Raw genomic sequence first — 12798 nt, forward strand, 5'->3', positions numbered from 1 at the left:
TCACCCTGTTCTTCAATGGTCAGGACCCCCACAGGACCACTACAGAGTAGGTATTATTTGGGTGGTGGATCATTCTCAGCACTGCAGTGACACTGACATGCTGGTGGTGTGTTAGTGTGTGTTGTGCTGGTATGAGTGGATCAGACACAGCAGTGCTGCTGGAGTTTTTAAATACCATGTCCACTCACTGTCCACTCTATTAGACACTCCTACCTAGTTGGTCCACCTTGTAGATGTAAAGTCAGAGACGATCGCTCATCTGTTGCTGCTGTTTGAGTTGGTCATCTTCTAGACCTTCATCAGTGGTCACAGGACGCTGCCTACGGGGCGCTGTTGGCCGGGTATTTTTGGTTGGTGGACTATACTCAGTCCAGCATTGACAGTAAGGTGTTTAAAAACTCAGTGAGTGTAGAAACAAGGAGGTGGTTTTAATGTTATGGCTGATCGGTGTATATGTTGGCTTTTGCACCTTTCCCTAATAATAGTCTTGATGGTTCTTTTTCTCTTTGTGACAGAGAATTCAACATTTTGGCCACACCAATTGGTTGTGTGTAATTAGCTTAAACAGAAAATGTCTATTATTGGATAACCTGAATAAAGAGCAGATCACATTATATGAGGAATTAATGCAGCAATCCAGGCAATTAAAAAAAGTTACATTTTTTCCTGCAACTGTCAAAATAAAGTCAAAGTCAAAAAAGATTTAGTCAAATAAATCTTTTTTAAATTTTGTAGTCTTACTCAGGCGTGGGTTTGTTCTTCGGTCCAGATGGCAGTGGGATCTTGGCAACCATGCGAAGTTCCTTGTCAATTATTGACTGGGTAAGTTCATCCTGCCATGTCAGTCCTGCAAAAACCATTGCACAAAACAAGTGTCAGTCAATTCAGGATATACCTTCTGTATTAGTAAAAATTAGGTTCTAATAAATATCAAAAGATTTTTAAATGACCTTGGTTACTGTAGCAACACATGGATCAGATTGCGTCAGATTGTATTGTGGTGTTTACACTGTGCTGTTACTATGGTACTGAATACGTTTCTGAGTTCAGCTGAGCATCTGTGCTTAGTCAGTACTGAAAAAGCTATTACGTTAGACGGGAGTAAATAATAATTTAAAAAAATGGTGCCAGACCTTTTTTCATGAGAACTTGTAAAACAGATTGTAATCTGTCCAGCAAGTCTGCAGTCACCCTGTAGCGAAATCTCTCCTGCTGCTGGGTCAGGCACTGACCAAACAATTCATCTGAAACAGACATCACACATACTGTAAGTATACACTTATTTACAAGGAAAGAATTAAATAAAGCTATAAATTCTGTGTGGTCAGCTATTTAAAGCACCCTATTACTAACAGATTTACAACATCAGGAATGTGTTCATAGACAAACGCTGGCAGTAGAAAAAATATACAAATCATTTGAGCAACATACAGCATTGTCAAAGGATGCCACTTTTCAATTAGTCAGTTTTTCCACGTTCCTGTCCAGCTGAAAATTCCCTGTTAACTGTGTGTTGTCACTGGGAAGTTAAAAGTCAAGGAGCAACAACTGCTCAACCACTGCTAAGTAAAGCCCTACCAGTGAAAATTGCAGCCAAACCTGAAATTAGCCTTTTCCCGTGTAATATTGGGAATGGGAGCAATGGGAGTGGTCCTAGCAATCATACAGCAATTAAGTTAGTGTAACAGACTTTTCTGTGGTGTAGTGTGCTGTGCTGACAATGTTTGATGTATGTGCATTTTGTCCCTTTGGGGATTCCATAATCAATGGAAAAGTGTGCTTCTCTACACATGTGATCATCTCTGTGCTGCACTTCAAAAGAACAAGCAATTAAAGTATTATGCTCTCGAGAGTTTGTCTATGTACAGTTTATTTCTTACTTTATAAACTCAGCAAACTCTTAAGATGCTTGGTTGCACTAGCAATCAGTTAGACAAAATGCCCAAGATGGTAAAGTCTAAAGCAGCTAAAAACACTACTTAAGTAAATGAGTTTGGAAAACTTCCAACCGATTCTGTGAACACAGAGGGAGGTGTACTGTGTATTGTAGCTTCCATTTATTCTATCATTCAATTTATGAGTGTTACTTAATGACTGCCATGAAATGTGGCACTTTTGTTTAAAAATCCAACAAGGTTTGTGACATTAAGCACTTTTTCCTGTGAATTTAGTGGAGCCCTACTGATAAGACAAAACAAAAGGACCAACCCCCAAAAATGTACATGACAAGGTCTATCTTATAACAGTTGTGCATGTCACAGTCATGTCTAGAATAAATGTTTGGCTGATTGTAGTTACTCATACAAACACCCTTTTTGGAAAATTGGGACATTTTGTAAAATTCTGTAAAACAAAAATCTGTGATTTGGTAATTCTCTTAAACCTTAATTTAACTACAAATAGACAAATACGAGGAATCTTCAAAAGGTTTCTGCACTTTTATATTTTCATTGGCAATGGTGAGGGCGGGATCAGTAATTGGTCGTGTCTGAGAGACTGAGAGAGAGCTTATAGTCCTGATTTAGCTCCATCTGATTTTTAAAAAAAGAAGCTTTAAGGGGAAGAAGATTTTCATGTGATGATGATGTGAAAGCAGCGGTGCATCAGTGGCTACACGCTCAACCAAAAACATTTTTGCTGATGGCATTAAAAGTTGGTATCATAAATGCATCAGAAGGTGACTATGTAGAAAAGTGATGTAACTTGTTTTTAAAATTCTTAATAAACAGAGTTTTTAAAAGTGCAGAAACTTTTGAAGAACCCTCGTATTTTCAATGTTTTCACTTACCAACTTCATTGTATTTTATAAAACTAAACACATTTAGAATTTGATGCCTGCAACATACTCAAAATTTGGGACAGATATGTTTATGACTGATTACATCACCTTGTAATGCATTTAACAAAAAAGTTGACCTGTCAACATAACAGTATTGTCTCTTTAAAATTCCAATGACTCCACTTCAGTGGTACCTTCACGGATGTCCCAACTGTTCCAGAAATGGGGCTTGTAGTTATGAAACCATAATGGAGCTTATCTTCATAAAGTGATTTTTCTTGCTGTCGTGTTGTCAAATGAAATGTGTACTGATTTCTGAAAAGCCTAAAAGTGGTGTTAGAATATGGACAGCTAGGGTCACACCAGCTTTAATGTGAGTAAATTTTTTCCTCCTCAAAACTGAGTGATTGTGTACCTCTATTTTCCCTGTGCACTCTGCTGACCTCTGCCAGTTTTGTGACACCCACATTGGATAAGGAGGCTTGCACGTTAGCACGTGCCTTCTTAGGCATGCAGGAAGCCACCTGAACTAGACAAAAGGAGTTGTGGTTATACAGAAAAGAGGTGATTTCCTGTCTGGCCCTCCCTCATTCAGACACAGCCAGTTGTGCTTGGTGAGTGCTCAGAAATATCAGCACCTCTGATACTCAAGACTTGGGTCTCGAGGTTGGTGGGCTAGAGTATTAGACTGCTGTGCCACCTAAGTACCAACCTCTATTTTATATCATTTTTAAAATCAGAAGCGTGGGATGCTTAGACTGATGCAATGCATTAAACTGCAAAGGCCTAGCTGGTCATTAGATTTAAATGGTGGTCCGATAGCACAGAGAGGAATACAACTGGTTAAGAATATAAACAGCATTTTCTTCTCAGCTAAGCTTTCCTCGTGTGTCTACAATAATTAAAGCTATAAATAAATTTAGTTATTTACTGACACTCATGTTTACCGTTATCTACATTATGTGCATAGCTTTTTAAGCATTAAAACTCTCGACAATCAGTTAAAGGGGTGTTTTTATAGTAAATCGAACAGGCTAAGACATAGAAGCTTACAAAACAAGACAGCTAAGTGCTGTTTTAAGCATGTTAAATGTCTGTCCCTAATTATTACTCTCACTGTTGAGTTTGAATGCCATTCTGGAGGCACCGTCAGCAAAATAATTATTTGACAGTAACTATAGATTGGGTTTCAATTAGCCTAAAGCCACAGACGTATAAGATTGCCACTGCTTTAGTCCAGTGGTCCAACAGCGCTTCACAGCTGACAACTGAAACTGCACCTTCACATTGCAAGACTAAGATCACTGACATCGATGATCTTAGACTTGCAATGTGAAGGTGCAGTTTCAGTTGTCAGCTGTGAAGTGCTGTTGGACCACTGGGCTGAAAGAGTGGCAATCCTATATGGGTATATAACACTTGCCAGTTAAATACTACCTATATGAAAACAAATAAAAGTTTGATGGGTTCAGGTACTTTAATTCCTTGGAAAAAAGGACTGTCATTGCTAATTCCTTAGCAAACAGTGCCCTTTCAGTCTCTCAGGTGGCGCAGCGGTAAAATACGCTAGCACACCAGAGCTGGAATTTCGAATACATCACATCGAATCTCAGCTCTGCCATCTGGCTGGGCGGCTATATGAACAACATTTGGCTGTTGTTCATCCAGGTAGGGAGCCGGATAGGGACTCCTCATAACTGATGCAATTACGACCTCTGCTGGCTGATTGATGGCGTCTGCACAGATTAGAGGAATAATGCTGATCAGGGTGTGGCTCTCCGTGCACAAGGCTGATTGGCATGAGAACTCGCCTCGTGCAGGTGAAAAGGTGCAGTCGGCTACTGCTCACGTGTCGGAGGGGGCGTGTGTCAGTTCGCTCTCCTCAATAATGGGCGGGTTTCGGTCAGCACCAGTAGAGAGGAAGCATAACGCAATTGAGTAAAAATTGGACGCACTAAAAAAATGGGAGAAAAAGAGAGAAAATGCATTTAAAAAAACAGTGCCCTTTCAAAATTCTGCACTTTGAGAAATGTTCTTTTCTGCTTCATCATGGTTTGCCATGTTTGGGTTGTAAAGTCTTGACTGGCCTGCACAGACCTGAACCCCAAATCCTTTTCTGTTCTATTTTATGGCCCAAAAAAAAGCAAATTCTTTGTATTCATGCTCCTAAATCTAGTGAAAACTCCTTGTCAGAAGAGTGAATGCTATATTAAACAGAACGGTTTAACCAACTCTTGATTAATTCTTGGGTGTCCACATACTTTAGGGCATGTAGTGTAAGTAAGTTTATAATTGCCTTCATGACTCATTCTCACAGCCCATCTTCCTCTCTCTACCTCACATTGATTTACCAAAGCAAAATGTACTGTTATGTTTGCTGAATGATGTCAATACTGCTATGGAAACAGATAAAGCTTCTTGTCATTGGATAAGACCAGGTAATTATAAAGGACAGTTTGCACCCAGGTCACACAAATCGGTTGCATTCATTAGTAGGGGGTAATACAGATTTTACAAAATTTTACAGGATTTACAAAATATATCCACTTCATTACATTCATATACAGTATGCTTGTTGAATATTTCATTTTAAAGGCATGGCCATGATTATGTTGTTGTTTTTGCTGCTACACATACCATATTACTGATACATCGATTTTTAGAAAGGACAATGGGAGCTCAGTGGTTAAGTTACTGGACTAGTAATCAGAAGTTTGCTGGCCCCTAACCCTCAATTGCTCAAATTGTACAGTAGTTAATCATAAATGTAAGTTGCTTTGAATAAACAGCATTTGCCACAAATGTAAATATATTTAGGCACACTTGAATGGGTGTTGCACAGGGATGCTATCAAAGCAGCACTGAAATGAAGTCATAAATAAAGGAGGCCAAGGAGTCACTACTAACACAATACAGCTTGTGCAGACCGTGACATATGAGCGAATCCTAATCGTTGGCTTAGAGTGGAACTTGCATTTCCAAAAACTTTAACTGCTATCAAAACTAAGGCACAGGCTGGCCAGAATCACTAAGAATGTTAACTTCTGTTTCTGAGCATTAGAGCTGGAAGTGTGATTCATCGCATTTCTGCTGGTCCAGAGTCTAAGTTGATGTGCCTTACACCACTTCAGCTGATGGTTGGAATTTCACAGTGTATTGTTTGGCTGGTGTGCAGCTGCTCAGCCATGGAAACCACATTTATGCATAGCTATTTAAATAAGGACGATCCAGCTCCAGCAGCTGCTTGAAAAGGTGGCGTACTGTGACAGTGCTACTCTTGATTATGACTCATTCTACTGCCAGTGTTAGGGCGCATTCACTAAGAAACAGCAAAACCGCTTTGCGCCGCCTGTGCCATTGTTCCCCATGGAGTGTTGCGGTGCTAGGGTTGCCAACTTTCAGAACGAGAAATAAGGAACACCCTGGGCTGGCAGGTTGGCAGAAGGCATAGGGAGGGGGTTGCTTTGGCGGGTGTTTACACCTATAAAAAATATTACAGGTCTTACACCATCATAGGAACATTATCAAAATGTTTAATATAGGCTGTTTAACATATATTATTTTCGCTCTTTATAATAATAAATCAGAACCATATTTTAGGCAAAACAACAGGCATGAAGAACATCATGTAACATTTTTTCTCAATAGTGCAAACTATTGCAAATTTCACTTAAAAAAAAATAGACCTGGTATTATTAAAAATGCTGAACATTTAACACTTTTTCATAAATACTTGGTTTTATGTTGTTGTCTTGTTTAATTCATGTATTACAATGGGCACTGTTATATATAATAAACTCAACTGTGTGGCATCTTTTGCTGGCATGTTACTTTTTTGTATTATATTTTGTTAAAATTTCATATCACATGTACACTGTCAATTTGATATTTTCTTCCACAAAGTAATTTTAGTTAACCAAACTAGATTTCTTCTTAGAGTAATTTTGCTGTAGTTCAGCTTCTTCCAGTGTGGAAGTCTCAGTCTAATCTGCAGCATTTCTCTCCAATTGATAAAAATACGGAATAAAGCGCGTCCAGTTTCGGATAAATACGGAACACCACGTTTAGTTTCCAAATAAGGAACGATTCCGTATTTTACGGGACGGTTGGCAACCCTATGCGGTGCTGCTCAGCTTGCAACTGTGCTTCCCTGAGGGGCGGGCACCGACCGCTCAAAGTTCATCTGATTGAACTTTGACCCAGTTTGCTGCTGACCTTTTCAAAGCACCTCCAATGAGATGAACTGTTTGATATAATATGACGCCGTAAAAGCAATTCAGGCAGTGTGAACAATGCTTAACATGAACATGAAGTTTTATGTGACTTATTGCACTAAAACGACCAAGACCAAGAAATTTCATTCATAGAGAGACCTTATGACCAGTAATAACTGAAAGAAGTTTAGTGTTTACTAAATATTCCACAGTCAACTGTCAGTGGTATTTTAACAAAGTGGAAGCGATTGGGAACGACAGCAACTCAGCCACGAAGTGGTAGGCCACGTTAAATGTCAAGCCTTGCATCACCAAGCCCAATGCAAAGCGTCGGATGCAGTGGTGTACCAAGAGATTTTGGACAATTTTATGCTCCCAACTTTGTGGGAACAGTTTGGGGATGGCCCCTTCCTGTTCCAACATGACTGTGCACCAGTGCACAAAGCAAGGTCCATAAAGACATGGATGAGCGAGTTTGGTGTGGAAGAACTTGACTGGCCTGCACAGTCCTGACCGCTTTCCTTGTGGAAAGCCTTCCCAGAAGAGTTGAAGCTGTTATAGCTGCAAAGGGTGGGCTGACATCATATTAGGAATGGGACGTCACTCAATTTCATATGCGTGTGAAGGCAGACAAGCGAATACTTTTGGCAATATAGTGTATGAGCAAAGTGATGATTTGCGCCAAGGGTCACGGTGCGCATGTGAATGTGCCCTTAGTCTATGTGATTGCATGGCTGTGGATACAAATGTATGCACCTCTTTTAGAAAAAGGATACGTAAGGTGACCAATTACTTTTGGCCATACCGTTTAGGTATTCAAAATAAGGAAATAAAACATTTTCTCAGAGCCAAAATTCAAAGAAATGTCCTGCTTGCTTACTCACCATCCCAGCAGATCTGTCCAGTTGAGCAAAGACCAACATCAAACAAACAGCCTGAAAAACAAACAAAAAAAATAGAGTGAGTGAGTGAGTAAAAAAAAACAGTGCGACACAGCAAATAGAACGCAACAGATAGCAGATAAGTGTCTCAGTAACCGATAGTGAGGAGGCAGACTACAGGTAATTGGTTTTGTGGTAGAGACAAACCACTGCCATTTCAAAAGTGTGTGTGTCTGTGTGTGTGTGTGATAAGCAATAATGACCTTTAAGCTTTTCTGCTACCAGCCATTACAGTGAGAGTCTCAATGTCCATGAGTGTATTGGTCACATGTAACTGACTACCTGTTTTGATTCACATAAAAATCAAACCTTTCCACTCACTAACTCACCAGTATACACCGATCAGCCATAACATTAAAACCACTCATTGTCCATTTTATCAGCTCCACTTACCATATGGAAGCACTTTGTAGTTCTACAATTACTGACCACAGTCCATCTGTTTCTCTACATACCTTTTTAACCTGTTTTCACTCTGTCCTTCAATGGTCAGGAACACCACCACTACAGAGTAGGTATTATTTGGGTGGTGGATCATTCTCAGCACTGCAGTGACACTGACATGGTGGTGGTGTGTTAGTGTGTGTTGTGCTGGTATGAGTGGATAAGACACAGCAGTGCTGATGGAGTTTTTAAACACCTCACTGTCTCTGCTAGACTGAGAATAGTCCACCAACCAAAAATATATCCAGCCAACAGCGCCCTGTGGGCAGCGTCCTGTGACCACTGATGAAGGTCTCAAACAGCAGCAACAGGGTGATCAACTCTGACTTTACATCTTCAAGGTGGACCAGCTAGGTAGGAGTGTCTAATAGAGTGGACAGTGAGTGGACACGGCATTTTAAAACTCCAGCAGCACTGCTGTGTCTAATCCACTCATACAAGCACAACACACACTGACACACCACCACCATGTCATTGTCACTGCAGTGCTGAGAATCATCCACCACCTAAATAATACCTGCTCTGTGGTGGTCCTGATCATTGAAGAACAGGGTGAAAGCAGGCCAAAAAGGTATGTAGAGAAACAGATGGACTACAGTCAGTAATTGTAGAACTACAAAGTGCTTCTATATGGTAAGTGGAGCTGATAAAATGGACAGTGAGTGTAGAAACAAGGAGGTGGTTTTAATGTTGGCTGATCAGTGTATTTTTACTATTATTTTTGCACAGGTAGCTAACAGGCTTATCAGACAATATTGATTATCTGGTACCATTGCAAAAAAGCAACAAATGGTCACACGGTCACATCCTGTCAAGAATCCATAAGTGTTTTTTTATTTTTTTTAATTAATTTATTAATTTGTAACTGGTGGGGTGTGGTTTGAGCATGAGCTGTAGTGGAGAAGGGAGTTTAGGAGAGCTTTAAGACGTGAGTCTTATTATTTAAGTGATTTAGTGAGTGGGTACACATGGTTCTATTTACTACCCTATAATAATCCCTGTGTTTCTCCTCTTTGTCTCTTTCTCTGTATTCATGTGGAGTGTGTGTGACAGGAGCCATGAATGTCTTCAAAAGCTAAAAAAACAGTATTTCTGATGGCTGTTTTTTCCTTATCATTCATTCCTAAGATTGTAGCCACCAGGAACTAAATTGTTTGGTAAATAAGTGGCTAGATGGAAGACCATCTATCCACTGAGTTTTCAGAGTTCTCATTGCTTCTCAACACATACATTTACCAGCCACTTCTTTTAACTTGTCAGCAGCAAAGTCTCACAAAGAGTGATGGATTTGTCTGAAAATCTAGTGAGCTATCTGCACAGACAGCATTTTACGTCATCCTATGCACGCTCCAGAGAATAAGGCTAAATTCTTAGATGCCTTAAAATGCTGCCTGAGGTGCCTTATTTTGAAGCTATAAACTGACTGAATGACAAGGGAGCATCCAATGCTTCCTTAGCAGTGAAGGCAATCCCAGAATTTAGTGCGGCACAACTTTTCTCACAAAAAATTACAAATATGGCAGACGAATGTGGAGCAACGTTCTTTTTTAATGTCAATAAATTCTCATGGATTTTTAATTGATATAAAGGTATACAAGTATAATTTATTTGCTAATTCGGGCTTGTCAGTGACAATTTAACCATTTTTGGTACATGAAGGAAGCTGGCATGCTAGCAGGTTGTGCCACCTCAGCCGAATAGCCTGAGGCTAACTGTGTTAGCAAAAACTGTGGTTGCATAATCCCCAAAATCACTGCAGGTCCCTCAACAACACAGCAGAGGTTAAATATCTGCAGCAGCGAAGAATCCCTGTTGACCTTCCTTCCCTTTCTTAACCCTAAACCTAAGCTCTTCGCAGAGTGTTAAACCACTGAGTCAACGAAGTGTTATTGCTAGGGATGTAACGATACACTCTACCCATGATGTGATGCGATTCACGATACTGGGTGAACAAATCCAAAGAAATGAATAATACAAATAAAGAAAGTATGCTCACATAAATACATTTGGCTGGAAAATTCCGAACCTGGCAACCCTGTAGTGACGTCAACAAGGTGAGGTGAATAGCGCCAGTGCTCTCTGCTGTTTAAAATGAATATCGATTCATTATTCAAAGAAAGAATCCTCACAAATAAATTTGGCTGGAAAATTCCGAACTTGGCAACCCTGTAGTGACGTCAACAAGGTGAGGGGAATAGCGCCAGTGCTCTCTGCTGTTTAAAATGAATATCGATTCATTAATCAAAGAAAGTATCCTCACAAATAAATTTGGTTGGAAAATTTCAAACCTGGCAATCCTGCAGTGACGTCAACCAGGTAAGGTGAATAGCACCAGTGCCCTCTGCTGTTAAAAATGAATATCGATTCATTATTCAAAGAAAGCATCCTCACAAATAAATTTGGCTGGAAAATTCTAAACCAGTCAACCCTGTAGTGACGTCAACCAGGTAAGGTAAATAGCACCAGTGCCCTCTGCTGTTTAAAATGAATATCGATTCATTATTCAAAGAAAGCATCCTCACAAATAAATTTGACTGGAAAATTCTAAACCAGTCAACCCTGTAGTGACGTCAACCAGGTAAGGTAAATAGCACCAGTGCCCTCTGCTGTTTAAAATGAATATCGATTCATTATTCAAAGAAAGTATCCTCACAAATAAATTTGACTGGAAAATTCTAAACCAGGCAACCCTGTAATGACGTCAACCAGGTAAGGTGAATAGCGCCAGTGCCCTCTGCTGTTTAAAATAAATATCGATTCATTATTCAAAGGAAGTATCCTCACAAATAAATTTGGTTGGAAAATTTCAAACCTGGCAATCCTGTAGTGACGTCAACCAGGTAAGGTGAATAGCACCAGTGCCCTCTGCTATTTAAAATGAATATTGATTCATTATTTAAAGAAAGTATGCTCACATGAATAAATTTGGCTGGAAAATTCTGAACTTGATAACCCTGTAGTGACGTCAACCAGGTAAGGTGAATAGCACCAGTGCCCTCTGCTGTTTAAAATGAATATCGATTCATTATTCAAAGAAAGTATCCTCACATAAATAAATTTGGCTGGAAAATTCTGAACCAGGCAACCCTGTAGTGATGTCAACCAGGTGAGGTAAATAGCACCAGTGCCCTCTGCTGTTTAAAATGAATATCGATTCATTATTTAAAGAAAATATTAAAAATTAAATTTGGCTGGAAAAGTCCAAACCTCATTATACATTGTAAAACAATTTGAATCGTTACACATGTGAATCGATTTTTAACTGTCTTGTGGTGCATTGTTATATTCCTATTTATTGCAATTGTTTTTTTTCCCTGTATTATTGGTATGATAATAGCATTGTGTTGGTGACAGCTAACAGAATAAGCAGCTATACGAATAAAAAGAATTCATTAAGTATTAGTTTATTTATTATTTATTGTTTTGAATCTACATTTGATCACAGCATTATACTGGTACAAAACTCATAGATAAAAAAAAATGCAGAAATGGTTTTACTGGGTGCTCAGGTGGCGCAGCGGTAAAAAAGGCTAGCGCACCAGAGTTGGGGTTTCGAATACATCGCATCGAATCTCAGCTCTGCCTTCCGACTGGGCGGGGCGGCTGCATGAACAACTATTGGCTGTTGTTCTGTGTTAGGGGTAAGAAAGTCGGATCATAGGTCCTCATAACTGGCGCAACTGCAGCCCCTGCTGGCTGACTGATGGCGCCTGCACAGGGCTGAGGAATAATGCTGATGGGGGTGTGGCCCTCCATACATAATGCTCGTCAAGTGTATGAACTCGACTCGTGCAGGTGAAAAATGCAGTCTGTACTGACTGTACGTGCCGGAGGGGGCGTATGTCAGTTGAGAGGCGTCTTCAGTCAGCGGTGAAGGGTCGAATCAGTATAGAGGACGCATTCAGAGTAACTGGACACGAGTAGATTAGGGGAGAAAAATTGGGGGGGAAAAAAGTGGGAAAAATAGAAAATTAAAAAAAAAATTTAGAAATGGTTATATTATAACACTATGCTAACATTTCTGGAATTTATCCAAAGTTGTTCTCACATGATAGGATACTAATAAGCAATATATATGAAATAAATAATTGCCCTTTTTTCATTCCATCTGTTATTTTCTATTTGTCATACAAAGTAATTTCAGGTCAGTAGGAAAAACATATTACATAAGATATTGCATTCTCAGTGCTGTGTAGATTTTTATAGCCACTGTAGTGTATCTAAAAATATAACCATATTATATAAACTTTCATCTGTGAGCCAGGAGCTCTGAAATGTTTAATTCCATTATTTTATTTTATTTATATTACAATTTAAAACATACCCCATAATTATGTATTTTATATATATTTTTTTATTTCATACAACTGTTATCTATGGCTTTGAATAAAGCACTTGAACCTAACAATTAGAAAGACTG

At 39.3% G+C, this 12798-nt stretch overlaps 1 protein-coding gene across 1 annotated transcript in view; it reads right to left on the bottom strand.

The window, feature by feature from the left end:
• Positions 1–12798, bottom strand: part of ptprnb (protein tyrosine phosphatase receptor type Nb) — a 58259-nt gene that overhangs the window by 31863 nt on the left and 13598 nt on the right. Inside the window, exons 2-4 of the mRNA XM_062997669.1 lie at positions 7878–7928; positions 1134–1244; positions 742–847 (exon numbers count right to left, since the gene is read on the bottom strand). Of these exons, the coding sequence (XP_062853739.1) occupies positions 742–847; positions 1134–1244; positions 7878–7928 (268 nt within the window). The remainder of the gene's footprint in view (positions 1–741; positions 848–1133; positions 1245–7877; positions 7929–12798) is intronic.

The sequence above is a fragment of the Trichomycterus rosablanca genome, chromosome 6, assembly GCF_030014385.1.
Source record: "Trichomycterus rosablanca isolate fTriRos1 chromosome 6, fTriRos1.hap1, whole genome shotgun sequence".
In the NCBI taxonomy this organism is placed as follows: domain Eukaryota; kingdom Metazoa; phylum Chordata; class Actinopteri; order Siluriformes; family Trichomycteridae; genus Trichomycterus; species Trichomycterus rosablanca.